The sequence below is a fragment of the Patella vulgata genome, chromosome 9 (genome assembly GCF_932274485.2).
Source record: "Patella vulgata chromosome 9, xgPatVulg1.2, whole genome shotgun sequence".
In the NCBI taxonomy this organism is placed as follows: domain Eukaryota; kingdom Metazoa; phylum Mollusca; class Gastropoda; family Patellidae; genus Patella; species Patella vulgata.
In genome coordinates this window covers 5,766,464-5,789,000 of record NC_065887.2, presented here as the reverse complement: position 1 = coordinate 5,789,000, position 22,537 = coordinate 5,766,464, and the positions used below count along the sequence as shown (strand labels likewise).

At 37.2% G+C, this 22,537-nt stretch overlaps 1 protein-coding gene across 5 annotated transcripts; it reads right to left on the bottom strand.

Annotated features, from left to right (window-relative positions):
- Positions 1–6,876: 6,876 nt before the first annotated feature.
- Positions 6,877–18,938, bottom strand: LOC126828480 (uncharacterized). Of its 5 annotated transcripts, none has more exons than XM_056103225.1 (12): positions 18,668–18,938; positions 17,250–17,399; positions 15,410–15,478; positions 15,248–15,271; positions 13,685–14,791; positions 12,187–12,283; positions 11,794–11,911; positions 11,211–11,337; positions 10,848–10,966; positions 10,399–10,481; positions 9,702–9,814; positions 6,877–9,134 (listed from the first exon to the last, which is right to left on the bottom strand). In XM_056103225.1, the coding sequence occupies exons 2-12, from the start codon at positions 17,311–17,313 to the stop codon at positions 8,803–8,805; spliced, it is 2,253 nt and encodes a 750-aa protein (XP_055959200.1). In that variant the 5' UTR covers positions 17,314–17,399; positions 18,668–18,938; the 3' UTR covers positions 6,877–8,802. The 5 variants fall into 5 exon arrangements, with proteins under 5 accessions (XP_055959200.1, XP_055959199.1, XP_055959201.1 ...); XM_056103224.1 differs by having other exon boundaries at positions 12,187–12,594; positions 13,942–14,791; XM_056103226.1 differs by lacking the exons at positions 12,187–12,283; positions 13,685–14,791 and adding an exon at positions 14,992–15,015 and having other exon boundaries at positions 11,794–11,837.
- Between the last annotated feature and the right edge of the window lie 3,599 nt (positions 18,939–22,537).

Below are 22,537 nucleotides of genomic sequence, written 5' to 3'. Positions count from 1 at the left end.
TCTCATAGCACACTGGATGGCGTACGCCCGTCTTCATTAGCCCAGGCTAGGAGCAGAACAGTAGGACGTTAAACTCCATTTCATTTCATTTCTCATCCAATACAGGGACGGAACATCCGACCTCCAGGCTAACGAGCCAGCGTCTTACCCACTTAGCCAAGCATTATATAAGATTTAGATTCTGAAGATAATAGTTCAAAAACAGAGTCGCACATTTTAAAGCGAGAATTTCAAATTTTCTAAGAAAGTCAAAACGTAATTATTTCTATGTCTTTTGCTCAATAGGTTATCAACTCACTATTATACGATCATAGGTGTCATTCTCACACTTATTCTCACACTCACACGTAGCTTTTTTCAAACGTTTGAAAATGAAGAGGAAAATGATATTTTTGCCAATTTCTCAGCTGGCAATAGTGAATTATAGGATTAATAGGATTATTCTTTAACAAGGTAGGACTGTTTATGGATACCATCTATTTTCAGGCTTTATTTTAATAAATTTTAAAAATATAACTTAAACATTTGCAATTTCCACTTTAACGTTAAATTTTTAAACCACGCGGGCTTCCTGATCCATTTTAGAGGGTTGATCGAATGGTAAGCACGTGCGCACTGTATCATAAGGGGTGTTATTGAGTCAACTGGCGTGGTTTCGATTCCCCTGTTGTACGTGACAAGGCGTAGGGTCGCCTGTCCAACCTCGTGGGTTTTCTCCGTTACCCCCGGTTCGGTTTCCTCCCACTGCTAAAGACCCCTACGCGCAAGCGAGTTATTGAAAGAAAATTAAACCATGTGTTAGTCCCGAACTGACCTAGTTTGTGTCGTGCGGGCGTTAAACCCATTTCTCCCTCCCTCCCTTCTCTCTCTCTCGCTCTCTCTCTCATACGTGACAAGGCGTAGGTCACTTGTCCAACCTCGTGGGTTTTCTCCGGGACCCCCGGTTCGGTTTCCTCCCACTGCTAAATACCCCCACGCGGAAGCGAGTTATTGAAAGAAAATTAAACCATGCGTTAGTCCCGAAATGACCTAGTTTGTATCGAGTGCGCGTTAACCCCATCTCTCTCTCTCTCTCTCTCTCTCTCTTTGATACATCTTTAAAGCGAGAATATCTGTGGGCTACTTGTTAAGACAAATACACCAAGAACACGGAGAAGAAATATATATCGACTGATTTATTTCCTGTAAGAATAAAGTAAGAACACTTTAAATTATACCATTGTCTTCGTCTCATGACGTCAAGATGTTAAATTTGGCGCACTTACAAGAAGAAGAAGAACAACAAGAACAAGAGAAACGGCGTGGTAGTATGAATCGACTATAGAAACATTTTAGAGTAGGTCCTATCTGTTCTATGAAAGGCTCTGAATGGGATAGTGGATTAACTTATCGAATAGTTGCTTTGTATTTATTTTGTAATTGCCCTTAGGTAGGCCTACTTGCTGAGATTTACATCATCTAGTGTACTGAAAGTGACTCTTGACCAATACTTCAGTAATAAAAGATCTTTTTTAAAAAAATTCTTTACCGTTATATCAAGAATCCGGAATATTGGGTTCAATTTCGTGAAGATGGAGAAAAACATGAAATCAGAGGTAAACAAACCGGATATGTATATAGAGATTTTTTTTTAAAATAAAATATGCATATTATGTGCTTACTATTTTACTTCAAGACACCCTCGATATTAACTATCAATTGGGACTCAAAGAACAGGGCTAGACATATTCCATAAGTCACGTCAAATGGTGGCGCTATATTCTTATCTGGAGAGCATGCGCAATAAATACCATCGGTGTAGACTGGAAAAACTAGACGCTAAAGATTGCCATTCACATGAGACTTCTGGCGTATTTCGCCGAACATAACTGATTAGAAGTTACAGTAAAAACAGGAACGATTGAATGTAACTCAGTTTATATACATTCATATTACATTATTATATGCGTTGCGACCCATTTTTGGCAATTTCTAGGTCCCAAATATTAGCGATTTAGCTCCTTTAACATAAACTTTACAAATGGATCGGAAAATGGCAGTAAATCTAAACACAATGCATCAAATTATTGGGGAGCGGGATTTTGTAATCGAGGTTTGTTAGAATAATTTGCATTCTGTACACCGAGATCCATCTTCTTCATGCTTCAAGAATAGAGAAAGAGAGGGAGAGAGAGAAATGGGGTTTAACGTCCACTCGACACAAACTAGATCATTTCGGGACTAACATATGTTTTTTAAAGTTTTATTTCAATAATTCGCTTGCGCGTAGGGGTCTTTAGCAGTGGGAGGAAACCGGAGGACCCGGAGAAAACCCACGAGGATGGACAGGCGACCCTACTCCTTGCCACGTACAACCGGGGAATCGAAACCCCGCCAGTTGACTCAATGACAGACCGTATGATAAAGCGCGCGCGTGCTAACCATTCGGCCATCCAACACCCCCTCTTCAAGAATAGACCAACCTAAGTTAGTATAAGTAATTGCCACAAAGTGCTTAATTTTCTCTTTTCTGAAATACGAACTATTATTTAGATTCTGTGAACTTATTGACCCCAGCTGGTTTTGATAATAGATGATATTGAACTTTCCAACTCTGTATATTATACTTCTGTTAGTCACGTTCTAATTAAACATGTGATTATTCCCATACGTCATTTACAAACTATGTAACATGTGATCTGTGTACAAGCTCCACCTGACTTCAGAGGAATACGCAGTGGTCAGTAATCATATATACAATTCCATATATGATCATGAGTCTATCTATTTTCCCTATTGTCGGAGACTATATAACCAGGAGTTTGCTGACAGACGAGTGGGGATGAGGAGAGACAGGAGGTGGAGACCGGCGTATGGATTCACCCGATTTCAGCCCGTGTCGTGGCAGGAGGACGGAATGGTTATCTAAATGTACCATGTTAATGTTATCCTCTATATTCCCGATGTAGTTTAGTTTCTGTTGTATTCATGTAGCTGTTTGCATTTGCATACCTGATGTAAATCAAAATCTAAAACACACTTTTATGGATAACAATTACTATGGTTTATTTTACAGCGACGTTTCAACAAGGTTGCACAAGTCGTTATCAAGCATACACACAAATAGATAAAAAAATGAGAAAGATATGAATACATATATACAAACATCAGTGCGAACTATCCAATGGAATGCAGAGAGAGTGAGCATAAGTTAAGTCACTGTTTCTACATCTTATTAAGAAAGTCACACTGTTGCTTGCACGTATAAGCTTATACTCACATTTACTTATTTAAATAATAAGTTTGACAGCCACATCTCCATATTGATGTCTAATATATTCTTTGAATGGCATTTAGTAATTGGAACATAACCTGATGTAAATACATGATATATTTACTAAACTGATCTCTGTTATCACTAAAATGGTGTGTATATAATCTTTAAAAAGATTTCAAAAGAAATTTTTGGAACTGTTTGTAATATGACCATTGGAACCAATTATTGGTTAGTTCAAGGGATTCATTTGTGTTTATTTTTTCTGTAATTTCAAAATAAACGTTTAAATTGTCATCTGAATTATCATTCTAGAATTCTTAAACAACGGAACAATTTCTATAGATGTTTATGAAAGCGAAATATCTGAATATGTTGTTTTCCGCAACTTTCGGATAATAACTGACCTTTCCGTCGACTCCGCCACAACGAGGCTTTGATCAATAATCTCCGATTACTATTGTTTGCGCTAAAGTGTACTGGCTAAATTTGCTGAATGTCTCTTCACAGAGCGTTTCTCCGAGCCACTTTAATTACAATTACACAACCTGTGTTCTCCCTAACCTCCATATACTATAGGAAGTCATCTTACAATGTTGATTAACCATGAAGTAAGGGTTAATTAGATTCTTCGGTTAAGATAAATACCGGCGACAAGTTCTGATTATTTATCGATCCATCTTTTGTCCCAAATAACAGGCTAAACTATCAGCTAAAGATATTGACAGTGTTCGTTATAATAGTTAAAAACTAGATAATGAAACGGGAATATATTGAAGATGTCAATCAAATTAAGTTTTAGTTTATTACATTTAATATAGCGCTCATTAATTCAATATATGCATTTAATGCCACTGTACGTACAATTAAACATGCATTATACAAGAGGTAAATATGTCTGTTGTAGGTCTTTCTTTAGGCCTGAAATGTGATATAAACTATTATTTAGACAAATTTATTAACATGAAAAGACCATAATCAACTGTTGGTGCCATCTTATTTGTTCGATTTTCATTGGACATGAATCCGATCTGCTGTTCAACACCCGTTGATGATCAGACGCAAAAATGGATAACCGAAACTTTGTGAATTGTCGTGACAGCGATAACAATGACAATCGAGGCTACAAAGATTTTGAACTAAGGTTTTCTCTGCTTAGAGTGAAGCAATTTGATTGAAATTTTCAGAATATCCCCTTTACATCAACTAGTTTTTAACTATTATAGTAAGAACTTCCATCTCTTTATCTAATCTTCCATATCTTTAATAAAATATATATTTTATTATGTACATAAATATAAATATAGTACACTATAGATTAATTAAAAAGTACACTAGCATACTTGAATAAATGTAAGGGGGATTGGATGGCCGAATGGTTAGCGCGTGTGCGCTGTATCATAAGGTCTGGCGTGGTTTCGATTCCCCGGTTGTACGTGACAAGGAGTAAGGGTGCCTGCCCAACCTCATGGGCTTTCTCAGGGTTCCCCGTTTTCCTCCCATTATTATTGAAATAAAATTGAATGATATGTTAGTCCCGAAATGGCCTAGTTTGTGTCGAGTGGGCTTTACCCCCCCCCCTCTCTCTCCGCAACCACACTACAATCCATACATATCTTCTAAAAACAACGCTAATTTCAAACGCAATTATTTCTTTCTGAGCGAAGTTATGACCATTTGAAGAATAGTGTGGTCTATTTTATCGATTTTTAAATTAAATTATTAACTGCTAAACCTGTTTATATCCATTGAAAATCACAACCATCCTATGATTTCGAGAGTTGATTATGGGCTTGGCAAAATAATAATTTAAACAAGCCAACAGTGAGGCTGATGTCCCCCGCCGAAATAGGAAAATAATTAGAGGACACATATAAATTTATCACAAATTATCTTTTACAAAGTATTGAACAATCAAACAGTATATCTTTACTTATAGTCTAACAATCAAAGTAGGAGAGTTATTGTTTTCCAAAGTCTCGACCAATCAAATTGCGTATCGCTCTGCTTACCCTGAGCAGAAAATGCTCATTATCAAACTTAGTCAAGGTATTACTGTAATGAAACTATACACCAAGTTTCATCAATCTCACTTAATTAGAACTAAAGTTATCGTGTCCCAAAGCATCAACCAATCAAATTGCTTATCTCTGCTTACCCTTAGCGGAAAATGCTCATCTTCGAACTCCATCAAGGCATTGGCCTAATCAACACATACACCAAGTTTGAACATTCTAGCTCAATTAGGAAGAGAGTTATCGTGCCCCAAAGTATCAACCAATCAAATTGCTTATCTCTGCTTACCCTAAGCGGAAAATGCTCATCTTCGAACTCCATCAAGGCATTGACCTAATAAACACATACACCAAGTTTGAACATTCTAGCTCAATTAGGAAGAGAGTAATTGTGTCCCAAAAAGTGTGACGGACAGACAGACGGACGGACGGACGGACGGACCGGCTCAATCGACTTATGTGGATTTTGACTTATGAGGTGCGGGGCGTACAAATGGATTTTTGTGGTGTGGTTTATCTGACCCATTTAACTGGGGTGATTTATCTGACCCATTTAACTGGGGTGATCAATCCAGATAAAAGGCAAGTTGCAACTCATTTCATGCAATGGCACTTTTACGACAATAATAATAATGATGAAACAAGTGGAGTGTTTGGTAATGCCACAATATTACACAAATATTGAATCATAAACCCAGACGTCTTACTTGTATGGCCTTCAATTCATGACCAGACCCGTCTACTGAGCTATAACTATATTTAAGAAGCTTGAGGGCCCGTCGTGTAAAGGTCCCTTGTACGACATATGACCTGCAGTTCACCGACCACAGACAAATTATCTTTCAAGTTTCTGGAATGTATATGGGCCCTTGTGTCCGACTTAGATGAACAAGACCCGCAGCTTAGGACAAGCCAATAAGATATACGTTGAAATGAGCTGCAACCCACCCCCACAGACAAATTATCTCCCCCTTCTCCACAAGATTTTTGAAATCGAGTCCTTGAAATCCTTCATCCGAAATAATGAGCCCAGGTGTCCGCCTATGATGGACTGCAGCCCAGAACAAGACTCAATATTTGGCAGACATATGCGCTGCAACTCTTAAATCCCGTTACTTTGATGAGCGCAGCTTAGGACAAGCCAATAAGATATACGTTGAAATGAGCTGCAACCCACTCCCACAGACAAATTATCTCCCCCTTCTCCACAAGATTTTTGAAATCGAGTCCTTGAAATCCTTTATCCGAAATAATGAGCCTAGGTGTCCGACTATGATGGACTGCAGCCCAGAACAAGACCCAATATTTGGCAGACATATGCGCTGCAACTCTTAAATCCCATTACTTCGATGAGCGCAGCTTAGGACAAGCCAATAAGATATACGTTGAAATGAGCTGCAACCCACTCCCACAGACAAATTATCTCCCCCTTCTCCACAAGATTTTTGAAATCGAGTCCTTGAAATCATTCATCCGAAATAATGAGCCTAGGTGTCCGACTATGATGGACTGCAGCCCAGAACAAGACCCAATATTTGGCAGACATATGCGCTGCAACTCTTAAATCCCATTACTTTGATGAGAGCAGCTTAGGACAAGCCAATAAGACACTCGGCTAATCTCGACAGATTCCGTAAACTACGTAAACTACATCTAGTCTCGGATGTATGACAGTAAGTGATATGTACCTACGCCCATACATTTGCGATGCGGCTACCGGTTTACTTTAACAGGAAAACTTGACGCTATTACACAAATTGGGAACCTATTCGGCTAGCGACCTATTCGACCGATCGAGCTGCAACCTGTTCGTTGGAAACCTATTTCGAGTAAAGACAACAGTCTCTATTTATCAATCAATAAAATCCAACGTTATGTCTATCAAATGAAAGTAGAATATATTATTTTTTATCCATTCCTTCAGCTCAGAATAGAAGTGTAATTTCGTCATTATCTTACAGTTGGATCGGTCGAATAGGTCGCTAGCCAAATAGGTCGCCAACTTGTGTTTGGAATGGGCGCAGCCATGTTTCATCCGGTACCTTTAAAGTAGTTCCAATATGGCGGAATTCATCATACAGCCGAGTTTAGATTCCGAAATCTTACGAGGTTTGCCGAGTGGCCAATAAGATATACGTTGAAATGAGCTGCAACCCACTCCCACAGACAAATTATCTCCCCCTTCTCCACAAGATTTTTGAAATCGAGTCCTTGAAATCCTTCATCCGAAATAATGAGCCTAGGTGTCCGACTATGATGGACTGCAGCCCAGAACAAGACCCAATATTTGGCAGACATATGCGCTGCAACTCTTAAATCCCATTACTTTGATGAGCGCAGCTTAGGACCAGGGGCGTTTTAAGGTTTATCATGGTGGAGGCTATACTATTTTGAGGGGCCTTTTCGCGGGGGCGTCTTGGTTGATGATTTTTATATCAATGCAATGACTGCATTCGCATTCAGTAATGGACGCGACAGTAACATTGTATAGAAAACGATAGACTAGGACTCGGGGCACTTTCCCTTGGCCAGAGGGGCCCTTTTGTTAGACGTGGGGGCCTTTTGCCTGCCTTTAGGGGCCCCCTAACTAGGGTACATTTTCATTTTTCTCATCGGTTTTAGCATTTTTCTCCCGTTTTACTTTTCCAATTTCTTTGATTTTTTTCGCGAGGAGGCTGGCGCCTCCAGCGCCTCAGCTATAAAACGCCTTTGCTTAGGACAAGCCAATAAGATATACGTTGAAATGAGCTGCAACCCACCCCCACAGACAAATTATCTCCCCCTTCTCCACAAGAGTTTTGAAATCGAGTCCTTGAAATCCTTCATCTGAAATAATGAGCCCAGGTGTCCGACTATGATGGACTGCAGCCCAGAACAAGACCCAATATTTGGCAGACATATGCGCTGCAACTCTTAAATCCCATTACTTTGATGAGCGCAGCTTAGGACAAGCCAATAAGATATTATCTCCCCCTTCTCTACAAGATTTTCACATCAAAGCTTTTGAAATCATGTATTCGAAATACAGAGCCTTAATGTCCGACAATAGGGTAAGACTTCGGACAATATCTGATGCACCTCAAATCTCATAAATTAAAGGACTCTCTGAAAGGGCAGCACAGTTAAAAAATAAAAGCAATCTTCAATATAAATGTATTGCCATATTCTTCAGTTTAAAGCAACATACATGTACATATTAAAAGTATTTTTATTACTTTTATTCATGATTAAAAAAAACTGAAACCTCTGACTGTCAGAGTCTGACCGATGGATTTACAAGAAAATAAAAAAACAATTCTAAATTGAGTCTGAAAACCCATATCTATATTCATATATATATATTGTATAACAAAAAATAAGCTTTGGAGCTAATATTATTAGCTTATACCCTTAAAACAATACCAAAGTGAAATACTGCCCATTTGGAAAAGAAAAGGAAATCAGTACTCCAATTTAAAATTTAGATCATTTTGACAACAGGCCTTAGGTTAGTGCAAGACAATACAACAAACAGATTAGGATAGGTCATTTGAATCAATTTTTGTTCAACTTATCAATTAGCCTGAACATTTTCTTTTTTAAAACATCTTTTTTCCTCTTCCATAAGACTCCACCATTTAATTTGCTTCTTTCTAAAGCCTTCTGACAATCTTTCGGAGACGGTCTTTTTTTCTTTAATATACACTTCTTAAACAGCTGCTTTATCTCTTCGTCTTCTTCAAGAGTCCACTTAACCTTGATTGAAACTGCAGGCTTTCGTTTATCTTTTATTTCCTCACAGTCACTGTCCATTTGCGACTCTTCAAACACCTGTTTATCAAAGTCTTCTGTGACTGGGCTTTGAACCTGATCATCCATAACCAAATCTAAAAGGAATGATTGAACAAATGAATGGTGCACAGATTACTGGCGAATGAGGACAGGCTTTCACCATGCAATGTGGGATACTTTGTCAGGACAGCAGACTAACAGACCTACTCTTTTTGAATTTTCAACTGTTGAGGGATTTTAACATGCACTCCGGTAGCACACATGTCTTAAGTCTTCATGCTATTTGAACGACAAGCATCTTTTTTTTACTTGACCGGATCAATGATGGGGAAAATGTATAAAATGCAGTGTTCAGTTGAATTTAAAAATTTCGTAAAACAAGTTCGTGAATCATCCTTTGCTTTAAAATTAAAGTCAATTAAAAATATCCACACAAAGTAAACTGTTAAAAAACAGTAAAAGACAAGGCATACATAAAATAAACAAAACTAGTTATGTGGACTTTCCATATGACATGAAAAGTGGTATCAGGTGTTCCGGAGGGGTAAGCATACCCTGCCTTGTGCACAGCACCCGCCACAAAACAGTAACTAGCAAGTGATGTTGAATAAACATGTGAATTAGCCATTTAGTCCATTCATTTCAAAAGCATAAAAATTTACCTTCAATCTGAATGTCTTTCAAAGACATGTTTTTATATTTTCCTATCTGATTACTGTCTTGTAACAATAATAACTTGGCTATCTGTGTCTTCTCAAGTATTTCACTTGAAGCTCTGAAATTTAATGTTGATATGTTATTCATTCTGATTTGCAATCAGACTGTAAATAAATTAGGAAGTCGATGACATAAGGCTGCAAATTGATCCAGACAGGGCGCTTCGGTTATCAGAAGGATTGCAATCACACAATTCTTACCTTCGAATTTCTGTTTGTTTTATTGCGACTATGTTGTATTATATATGTAAAATAAAGTTATTTATCAGAAGTGTCTTTATGTTGTCCATTTTGTTGCTCATATCTGAACTATGCATTTCTCTGGCCTAAATTCTTATAATTATGTCAATATTTGAATCATATGGCATGTAGCGTTAGAAACTTATCCATGATTATTGTCAATTAGGAATATTGTCAGCACCCTATAATGAAAATGACAAACCCAGCAAGTTGTATTTCAGAATCTAAGATACTACTGTACAATGATATAGCAGATGGCTCAGAAAAAAATCATTACTGATAAAAGTTATAAAACTTTGAAATTAACAATGTTTTTACTGAGTCACCTAATATATTGGGGCTTCATGAGCTACTACATAAAGGTTTAAAGTAATAATTGACTAAAAATAATCAGTTATTTTACCTGTAGTGAATCTTATGTACATCCATGCTATGTCCTAAATGGTCTAAAACCCAATTCATTTCATTCGGCTTAAGGTCAAATACCTAAAATTTAAAAAAAACCAAAACAGTAATATTCAGGAATTGAAGGCATAGCCGCCCCCCTTTCCCAATATCTTTGGTAATGAAAATATCAAATGTCACACAAACCCAAAACAGCTAAAAGGTGTTTTTTTTATGGGGGGGGGGGGGGTGTATGTTAATGCTCAGCCCCCTCCCCCCCCCCCAATATTGAAATCTCTAGGGCTTAGTCCCCCCCCCCCCTATAAAAATCGCTCCGCAGCCCCTGAATTTATCTATGAGCTGGTCCATGATAATGCCTTAAAGGGTATTCTCTATCACTAACAATACTACTACTTTGCTATATTATAGTGCATTTTCTCCCAATTAAAGTCTTTATAAAGTAGCTACCTGGGTTACTGTGGCCATGTATTTTCTTAAATTGGTGCTTGTTATCAGCTGTGGAGATTTCAACGGTGCTCTAGAACAAGCCTTTAAAACTGAATTGTATGCTCTTATAACCCCCTCACCTGAAATAATACAAGATTAAGAATAAGATTACTATTAGCCACTAAAAGTTCCTTGACTTATCCTGGATATATAAAATGGCAAAGAAAAATCTAAATTCTGTCTTGATACAAACTTTCGCTTGATCAATGTCACAAAAAATAATTGACTTTATATTTGATTAATAAAAGGATTTATCACACCTCGAAATAATTGTATAATATTAACTTAACAATGACAATTAAAACACTGAGAGTCAATATCTACCTTTCCCAGCAAAGACATAAACATTCTTGGAACTTATTCCACAAGCACTTCTAACAGAGCTGTCAGTTAAATAACTTAAAGGTGCTTTTGTGATGGCAGGTAAAATTACAGGAACTCCTCGACCAGTCTGAAAGTAGCATAAAGAAACATTAAATATACAATGAGGGAAAGAATGGTTTTAATGCTCTATTGAACTGAACAGATTTCCAGCTACTGAGAACTGGCCTTCACCATCTATTCTGCAATGAAAGAATTTTCCCAAGACAACAGCACAAACACACCCTATCTTTTTCGATTTCCAATGGTCCACAGATCTTTAACATGCACTCTTATGTGTACGACTTTTTAATTTTTACTTGTCAGCCTCTGACCGGCATCACTGACAAGGAATAACCGTGCTGAAAATTTCAAAGTTAAGATCAATACCTTGGCTAGGATTCCAACCCTAGACACCTTAATTAGCAGCAAGTGACAAAATCATTAAATATACATATAAATGAAATTAAAATCTAATGAAAATGAAGATATTAAGAGATTACTAATTCATAGAAATTAAGTATCATATCTGATTGAAAATACACACCTTTCCCCTCACTGTCATAACTTCTTGTTCCGTTAAAAGTTTCCTCTCAAACTCTGATAGTTGACCCACCAAATGATGTGGTGCTTCACCCTTTTTCCTATTTTCATAATCTGCAAGTCTGAAAGCAAAATTCATAAATAGAGAAAATCCTGAAGATGGACTAGCCTTAGAAGGTACAATGTTACTCAATAACATATATAATAATTCCAAGATAAAAGTTGATTTCAAAAAAGGAGAATGCCCAAGCTTTGTAGAGCATGTTTGCAATTATGACTACGATATATACTGGTTTGCAAAATATTAATCATTTGAATAGGCTCAACCAAATTTATGTCAACATCTATACAAAAGATATCAACTAGAATGGAATTAACATTAACAGTAGAGACATACCTTATGGCCTCTAGTTCACCAACTCTTCTTCTGTTGTATATAACTAACTTTGCTTCAACCACTTCAACAACATTGGTAAAATTTTCAAGTGTAGTTGTCGTTAAATCTAAACCTTTTAAAGAACATTCAAGACTTTTATTCAATTCTTCAATATCATCTGGATTTGGAAGTTGCTTGTGTTTTTCATATTTTCTCTGCTCTAATATCACATTTGACAATTTTGCTACCCTAGTCCCCCAAAAAATTTCCATGGTTTTTAATAAATCTTCTGCTTCCTTTCTGCTAGGTTCATCATTAGTCATGATCGATATTCCAATCTTACCATTTATTAGTTTTTTAATGTCAAATCCAAGCTTACGGGCATTGCTTGGTTTTTCAAGGTTATCCTCACTTATAGCATTTGCAGTTTTCAATGTAGCCTCAACTATATCATCAAAAAAAGAAGCCTTCAAGTAATTCCAGAAAATTGGTTCCTCTGTAATAGGTGTTATTTCTCTCAGATTGATGAGGAGCCGGGCACATAATCTCATTATTTGACCTGTGTAAGCACCTCTTTTAAGACGATTTCCCACATTTTTTTGGATCCACTGATTCCCAAGTTGAACAATTAAGGGATCTTCGCGAGCAACAGTTCCTATCATATCCATGTTCATTGAGCTAAATACCTCATTTAAAAGTGTCTGACTTGGACTGGTGTGAATGCGTCCAGATATAATTTTAGACTGTGTAATTAATGATGCAGATTTGGAAAAATCACACTTAGCAACACATACATTCTTATGTTTTCTTAGTAATTTATGATTCAACCATAAATAGCATCCAGGGCAAGGTCCATACTCTTTTAATTCAAATTTTCCATGAGGTCGCCTTTCTAATATGATTTCACCTTTACCACGCTTTAATGTATTCATGTTAAATTCATGGTTGAATTTGCTACGCAGTAAAGTGCACTTTCTGTTTCTACTATGCTTATCTTCATCTTGTAATATATCTAACAACTGTTCACAATTGGCATGAGCTTGAAGATTACGGTTTCGAGAAATGTGCTGTGAAAAATTTGACACCTTTTTCTTACATAAATGACAATATTGGTAGCTGTTGTATACCCTATCAATCTTCTTCTTTCTTCCACTTTTTGAAGTTGAGCTTTTAAGAATTTTGAAAACATAAATACTTGTTTTATCTGCGGCTCTAGTTATCTCCTCTTCATTAACATCTTCATCATCACTATCGGATTCCTCACAAACAACATCTTCATGTAAATTCACAGATTTTCTGCTACTTGGCTTTTGAGATAGCATAGGAAAGACTTCACTCAGTGGCGATGAACATACACTGTCACTAACATATGATTTTTCTTCATTACAACTGTCGCTGTCTGGGACATATTCTGATCCTGAAGATACAAGATCATCAGAATAGTCTGAGCAAGTCAGTGGATGTGGCTTGGAACCATTAGCCTGTACAGAAGATGTATGTACATCTGTGGTATTTGATGCAAGTGAATCTGAATAATCTGAATGTGGTGACTGGCATGACTGCAAAGTACCAAGAATACATCCAGATGAGGTACCTGGAAGTGAATCTACTAGTGTTCCTAATTCAGTAGTGGTTGGCAGTACATCGGATTGAGTTGTAGGTGGTGGTGAATCGGGTTGAGTTGAGGTTGGTGGTGAATCGTGTTGAGTTGAGGTTGGTGGTGAATCGTGTTGAGTTGAGGGTGGTGGTGAATCTGGTCGTGTCATAGGTGGTGGTGAATCTGGTTGAGTTGAGGGTGGTGGTGAATCTGGTTGAGTTGAGGGTAGTGGTGAATCTGGTTGAGTTGAGGGTGGTGGTGAATCTGGTCGTGTCATAATAGGTGGTGGTGAATCTGGTTGAGTTGAGGGTGGTGGTGAATCTGGTTGAGTTGAGGGTGGTGGTGAATCGGGTTGAGTTGAGGATAGTGATGAATCTGGTTGAGTTGAGGGTGGTGGTGAATCTGGTTGAGTTGAGGGTGGTGGTGAATCGTGTTGAGTTGAGGGGGGTGGTGAATCTGGTTGAGTTGAGGGTAGTGATGAATCTGGTTGAGTTGAGGGTGGTGGTGAATCTGGTTGAGTTGAGGGTGGTGGTGAATCTGGTTGAGTTGAGGGTGGTGGTGAATCGTGTTGAGTTGAGGGTAGTGATGAATCTGGTTGAGTTGAGGGTGGTGGTGAATCTGGTTGAGTTGAGGGTGGTGGTGAATCGTGTTGAGTTGAGGGTAGTGATGAATCTGGTTGAGTTGAGGGTGGTGGTGAATAGGGATGAGTTGAGGGTGGTGGTGAATCGGGTTGAGTTGTGGGTGGTGGTAAAACTTGTTGTGTTGTGGGTTGTGGTAAAACTTGTTGTGTTGAGGGTGATGGTAAATCTGGTCGAGTTGTGGGTTGTGGTAAAACTGGTTGAATTGTGGGTGGTGTCAAATCTGGCTGAGCTGTAGGTGGCAATAATACTGGTCCAGTAGTGGTTTGTGATAAATCTGGTTGAGTTATGGATGGAGGTGCAGCAGGTGGCGTTGCTCCTGGGAGAGTTGTAGGTGGTGGTGAATCGTGTTGAGCAGTGAATGATCCTTCATCCTGCAACCTTTTTTTCACTACATAAAAAAAAAACACAAGAGAAACAATTGCAAAATTAAAACAAGAGGGTGGCAGCAGCAGACATACAACCACCTATGTTAAATGTGTATGTTTCCTTTTTTTTCTCTATGGAGCCCATTCAAAATGTTATGTGGCTTTCTTTTAACTAAGAAGTTTATTTTTTTAACTAAGAAGTTCCAGTTTCATATCATAATCCCAATTTTCAGAAATAAAATATACCCTATCAAAAATTTCAGAAAAATACAATTTAAAAATATTCTTTAACTTATAAGTCACAAAGCTGTACAGCTATGCTATGATTCTTTTTTTCTTCTTGTAAATGCACAGCTATGATTTTATCCTTTCAAGCAAGTTTGCTCAAAATTAAAACTTGAAATTGATTTGGAATCATATAAATAGTATGCGATCATATTATAACATAAAATGCAATGCAAGTACACTTAAATTCATACCTGGGGATGACTGGTTAATCATCTCTGAAAAAAAAAGAAAGGAGGTTAAAAGAAACTTCGAATTCCATACATCTTCTGAATATGGCAATCCAACCATTACACAAAATTATAAATGCCAGCAGATATCAGATATCTTTATTTTTATAGCATTAAAAATCTAACCTTCAATCCATTTTATATCTGATAAGAAACAGTTAAGAGTGTCATACTTCTTCTTTTTCTTGAGATATTCTAAAAAGAAAAATTGGATGATTTATATTATCATTGCTAAAGTAAATCGAAAAACGTACCTAATTATATTTTAAAAAATAAATTGCAAAGTGTTGGATGCAAGTGCAATGTCCCTTTGTAAGTTAGCATAAACATAAAAGTAAGTCTTGCAATATGGCTCAGAAAATTATTGATTATCGCAAGTTGGAAATTTCTTGCGATGTATTGTAGCAGTCCTTTTTGACCATTTTTCTGGGGCCATTATGACCAAATTTTGGGGCCATTTTGACTATAACCCGAGACTCGGTCGGTCGGTTCTTATTTTTATTTTATCTTATTTTTTTCAAATTATAAATATTATAACACTACACTATTAATATTTAGTTCTATCCTTTCGTTTGCCCAAATTGTGTTTGCTTTGAGTTTTGACGCTAAATGTTACTTTTTATAACATCGCATCAGCATCGTGTTGCCGTAGTTGGCAGAGCAGGTAGTCCATACCGTACGGCACGGGTCGTTTATTTCCTCCAAAAATTAAGAAAAGAGGCGGCCTATTAAATGTATAGGCCTAAATTACTTTTAAAGCCTAATTTTATACATCAGCGTTGTATAAAATAGACCCGACAGCGACTAAAATATACGCAACATCGTATAATATCCATTATTTATCAGCTATCATTATCAGTTATCATTATCAGCTGAAACAGACGTTTTATACTGCGCATGCGCGGAGGTTTAAAAATTATACCACAAGTGATTTCAGAAAAAAGAAGTACGTTGCGATGTTTAGAAATCTACAATTTAAGTAAAAATAAAAATTGCCATGATCAGCAATAGTTTTATTGATAAATTAATACAACGTTGCATTCTACAGAAAATAAAGCAGCGTCTTGCATTGTCTTCGTTCGTAAAAAAAACATTCGTTTCCTTTTAGCTGAACCAAGTATAGAAAGAAACTTTACAACTCAGTATATTAGAAATAAAACTAAGTACCGATAATAACAGCGAGATCACCGTTATGCGTAACTTTTGAGCTAGTGGACGTGTTTACAACGCAAATGCAGCAGTAATATGCTGTTTTTTAAGGATTATTTAAAATGGTGTCGGCTAATTCACTTTTCCGCGGCAAAACCAGGCAGTCGCCGGGTCTAAAAAATTTTTTATTTTCATAATTCGCCGAAAAAAATGTCAGTCGGCGGTATTTGTAGAGGGTCGGTCGGGTTACCGGAAACAGAACCCTTTTTTTTTAGGCCTGAAGATAAAATCAACAAATATTTTTCAACAATTAAAAATTGAAACATTAACAAATTAGTAAAAACAAAATAAAACATCAAAATCAATTATATATCTAATCATGCTGGATTTTCTTATTCCAAAAGCAATTCAAATTGAGCAAAGAAAAATTAACAATTAAGAAAATTAACGAAATTTCAATAAAGTATACTTGTGCCAGAATCCTTGAGATGGTAATTTTCTCTATATGGTACAATCTGTGAAGATTTTACCATGAACCTGGTGAAAAGTTAATTAAGTTAAAATTTTTACATGTGATCTAAAATTAGATCCCTTAATTTCTTTAACAGCCACCAAAACACTTAAACACAGTGGCGTATTTAAGGGGGAACTTTCAAGAATTCTATCAAGATCCCTTACACAATTACACATGTGGAAAATGTTATAATTCAGTATGGTTTAAATACATTTAAATATCATGAAATGGGCTGACAACTTGAACAAGATACGTTCAATCAAAGGACCAACCAAAAAAACAAATCTTCATTACGATACTTACTCCGTTTGATCGCAGTTACAAAAAACAGAAGAAGTAGAACTTTTCTTTTTAGGCTCCTGTTCATTTACTAGTAAAACAGGCCACATAATTGCCCCTGGTAATGGAGCCCAAACAAAGGTTGAGGAGTCTTTCCTTTTAGGCATCTTAGTGCTAGATACAAAAACCAAAAATTAATATTAATAATTATTCAATGAATATAAGCTATTTGAATATCAGACAGCCTTTTCCATACCTTATTGTCTTAGCCACATTATCAAATTACAAAGTAAATGGACTTTAGTGTGGACATGTTGTCCTATCCGGAAAATGCGAATTCGGTTGAATCCAATGCACGGTAAGATCACAATTTAACATGAAATCCTGTTTGCACTGCATTGACAAGGTAGAGACAGAATGAAGCTCAGACGTCATTTAGACGGCAAGGTATAGTCGAAGTGCAACAGAGCTCCTTGTCGTCTAATATTTTTGACTAATTACAAAGTGGCTGTTCTTACGGGTGTACGGACGTTTGCCCCCCTGGACATTTGCACAAATTTCCACTGTCTTCAGTCTATCACGGCCGTCAGCGCACACCTTGTGCAAACGTGCCTGGAAGTTTATGGCTGATTTAATCACAAAATTGTAGACAAATTCACTTGAACCGTATGCAGTGGCTTACTGCTTTCAGAAAATATTTTTATATTAATTTTTTTTTTATCAATAAAATGTGTTAAAATTTTGTTTATTTTTTTTATTATATTCAACACATAAACAATTAAACATATCCCACGAAAAATGGTAGTGGGGGGGGGGGCAAATGTCCTCTTCATTTAGTAGGAGGGGCAGACGTCCAGGGGGGCAGAAGACCGGGACGGCAAATGTCCAGGGGGGGGGGGGGCAAATGTCCTACATTCATTCTTACGTGACCACTTTGATCAATATTCTTACCTGAATATAAGAAACAGAGAGTTGAGACAGTTTGTAATTAAGACACACAATGAGATTATCTCCTAATGTTGTAAAATGATGGATCCCATCGAACAAGTTGGAGATAAATTTCTTTGCACAATTTTAGGACTTGGTATCCAATAAAAATGACCAGCAAAAAAATGAGTAAGACGAGAATATCCAATATATATATGCCTGACAATACTTGATTCATGAATGTTTCTTCCATCATAACAACATGAACGGTTGGATTCAAAGAGTGGAGTATCAGAATATGACTTTTTCCGAGATGAAAACGAAAAAGTGCGAGAAAAAAAAAAAAAAATGGCGGCTGTGAAATGTGACGTGGTTAGTCAGTGCCACAGAAGTTTCTTGTCGGCCAAATAACCCCAGATTTAGTTTCAGACATACGCTCAAAACACCATATGAAATAGAAATAAGTAATTTAATCTAAACGAACGCTACAATAATAAGAAAAAAATATAACTTACTCTCTGATAATGAAAAAAGCTTGTGAGATTGCAGCTTTATTTTATCCACTTGCAACCACGTGCTTGCAGCTCAAATTGTAGTCGTGATCATTGCGCATGTGTGGACATCTCACCGAGTTCAAATAGTCTTGGTTATCCAATTACGAATAAATTTGAGACTGGACAATCGATCCAAAAAAAGGGAACTAACTTCATTTTACTGCTCTCTCACACGGTCTTGACCGTTTTGCACGGACGATAACGCGGACAGAACTTCGTCCGTTATTTTATGGGTTGCGTCACACTTTGTCCGATTTTATGCAATGATTTGACCGTGCGAGGAAATGTAAGTGGTAATTTTACGAGTTGCAACGCATAAGTCAAAAATCACCCCAGAAATACAGAAATGACTCACCATTAACCACAGTACTCCAATGGGTGAGAGCGGACGGACGGACGGACAGACGGACAGACAGACGGACGAACCCATTTTAATAGTCCCCTGCTTTCTTCGAAAGGCGGGGGACAATAACATTTAAAGCCAAAATAAAGATCTGCACTAGGCAGATTTGACTCTTACATAATGCATCTTTAATCACATTTCAAAAGAACGTCACCAAGCCGCTGATCGCCATGGGTATTTTGTGGACAATATCTGGCACCGAGTTCACAAGGCATTCTCAGAGTTAAGAATTTACTCAACTTTCAATCACTGTTTATAAGAAATATCTGTGATCCAGAAACACAAAACAAGGGTTTCTTATTGATGTATTTGATACAGAGTTTTATAAAGGGATACATTTGAGCTAAAATAAGGCGAACAAGTTTGAGTAAATTCTTAACTTAATTCTGAGAATGTTTTGTGAACTCGGGGCCTATCTCGGGTTGTTCAAGCCTAATAATATACCAAGATTTATTATTTAAATCAGAACACTAAACCGAAATTTGGCAAGTTTGGCAAACCTCGGTGTTATATTTTTACAAGGTTAGTCCGAACACACACCGATTTGAAAATACGCAATGCTCGACTTCTCGATACGCCTAACATCTTCATATTAACTCTACAGCGGTGGCGGCGCCAGCCCCCTCCCCCCCCCCTCCATTAATCTGGTCTGCCCTCTGTTTGCCGTCCCCAATAATTTTAGAAAATAAAAAAAAGTATTTGTGATACGTTTCGGTAATCAATACCTTCTACGGTGAATAAATCCCACATCCCCAAAATTTTCTTGGCGAGGTCCCCAATGGACTCTCGCTACTTTGGCGCTCATAAGGGGAATTCGTTGAGGTTCGCAAGTCCGTTCGTTTATCTGGCGCCGCCACTGTCTACAGCACAGGCACTTGAAGGGATTAAAATAAAACTTCTTACTACTCTTTGACTATATATTACAGTCAAAGAGTAGTAAGAAGTTTTATTTTAATCCCTTCAAGTGGGTAGGGTTTAGATCTAGTGTTACAGTATTGTGTCTTTATGTCAGGTTCTTGATGACAACACTGTCGATAGCAGACAGGTTGACATTAAAATCACTTCCGCTTTCACGTGTCAAGATGACACGAAGCGTCTATAAGATCTGCCATTATGTAATACTAGTTGATTTCAGTACAGTTTGCTTATAAGACAAAGGAAATTAAATAAAACAGGTCAACCAAAAGCTTATATTATGGAAATGACTAATAAATGCCATCAGGACTACCAAGTGTGTCGATAGCAGACAGGTTGATATTAAAAGCAGTTCCGCTTTCACGTGTCAAGATGACACGAAGCGTCTATAAGATCTGCCATTATGTAACACTAGTTGATTTCAGTACAGTTTGCTTATAAGACAAAGGAAATTAAATAAAACAGGTCAACCAAAAGCTTATATTATGGAAATGACTAATGAATGCCATCAGGACTACCAAGTATGTCGATAGCAGACAGGTTGATGTTAAAAGCAGTTCCGCTTTCACGTGTCAAGATGGCACGAAGCGTCTATAAGATCTGCCATTATGTAACACTAGAATTAGGGCTATGGTCTGATATAGTGTTTGTTTTTGGGTTAGGGTTAGGAGTGGCCTTATTTAGTGTAATTTACTGTGCACTAAGATGTTCAGATCTTTATTTGCAGAATATGCAATTATAAGTTTCTGTGGTAAAATTTTGGGGTGATTTTCCTGAAGATCAGTATAGTGTTTTCTGATGATTTTGGACGCACTTGCTGCTGTTGCACTAAATGGTACCACAAAGGGGACTATTGTGTTAGCCGTATGAATATTCAACCCTAGAAAGGGTGTTGTTTTTAATTTGTAAATCCAGAATTTTTCTCTCATTAGCCTCCTGGATGCTTGCTTATGGGTTCCTAAGAAATGCTTTCCTAACTGCTTCAATACCTGTATTATTATCAATGTCTACGTACATGCTCTGTTTGGTTTTGTGAATAAAATCGTTGGTGTCTTTAAGGTAGGATGCGTGTTGGCATGCTAGGGGTAATAAGAAATGGTCTATATATTGTGATACGTTGTATGATTCGCTGTCACAGTCTGATATTATTGGGCGCCCCTTGGGTAATTTATTACGTATAAACCATTCTGGATTTTGATGTTTTTTGGTAGCGTATAGAGATGTCGATGTTGGCAGTCAGATTTAGAGGATAGATAATCACAATGTTTTGCTGTTATGTATTCCTTGTCATGAAATTCATGTAATATGTGGTTTATTAAGGTTGTGGTGTCCTTAAAGATGGGTTGATCTAATTTAGTCTAATGTTTAGGATTACTTAAAGAAAGTCAAAACGTAATTATTTCTATGTCTTTTGCTCAATAGGTTGTCAACTCACAATTATACGATCATAGGTGTCATTCTCACACTTAAAACTCATTTACACAGGAAATAATAACACAATTACCTCCCTTGTTTTCTATTCTCCACCATGGAGTAGCTTATTCCAAACGTTTGAAAATGAAGAGGAAAATGATATTTTTGCCAATTTCTCAGCTGGCAATAGTGAATTAGAGGATTAATAGGATTATTCTTTAACAAGGTAGGACTGTTTATGGATACCATCTATTTTCAGGCTTGATTTTAATAAATTTTAAAAATATAACTTAAAAATTTGCAATTTCCGCTTTAACTGTTTTTCTGCCTCTGAGATATGGTATGTACGAGACTTTGTCACGTTTCTTAATTATAATGCTTTTGTCTTTTTTGAGGGTATTTAATGCTGTTTTTGCGGCCCGGTTTAGATTTGGTATTTGTAATTGTGGTTGAAGGGATAATATTTCTGTGTTTATTTGGTCGAAAGTGTTTACAAGTGCTGTTGATAATCAATGATTCGGTGGTTTCTATGTAGATTTTTCTGTGAATAATTTGTTTACCTTTGCCGGGTTTGTTACTAAAACATAAGTCAATGAAAGAGTTCTTTGAAAGCGATCGGTTGCCTGAAAAATGGGGTCTATGTATGTTATAGTTGGAGTTGGAATAAACTTGAGGCCTTTGGCAAGTATGACATGTTCTGTCGCTCAAATTGACAACTGTCTGTCCTAAAGACGACTTCATTTCTTTTCACTGATTCTAGTTTAAATTCCCCATCCAGCAGTTGATGATCTCGCTCGCCGTGTCTGGGCTGAAGTGGATGGCGTCGCTTCCTTTCAATTCTACGTTGCCCTTGAAGTTTGGTACTGTAATGGCATATGCTGAAGGTATAGTGGAGATCAATTGCTTGTATCTGTTGATGTTTTGTTGGCGGTCTAGAAGTGGGGATCTGTGTGGTGAAGAGCGTGGTTGTTAAGAAATCTGCTCTAGCCACCGCGAACAGATCTGGCATCCGCTCGTGTATTCTTGGTCCAGCTTCCACCCGGTACTTGAATCCGACGTGTATAACCATTTCCGCGGGCGCAGGTCCCATGTATTTCTGT

Bases quoted from the DNA above. Each gene is read 5' to 3' on its own strand.
- LOC126828480 (XM_050558224.2), bottom strand. From the start codon at position 17,313: ATGAACAGGAGCCTAAAAAGAAAAGTTCTACTTCTTCTGTTTTTTGTA. The intron at 10,482-10,847 runs GTAGCTACTTTA...TTTAAATTTTAG, and splicing joins ACATGGCCACAGTAACCCAG to GTATTTGACCTTAAGCCGAA. The intron at 9,815-10,398 runs GTAAAATAACTG...ATTAAATTTCAG, and splicing joins GTACATAAGATTCACTACAG to AGCTTCAAGTGAAATACTTG.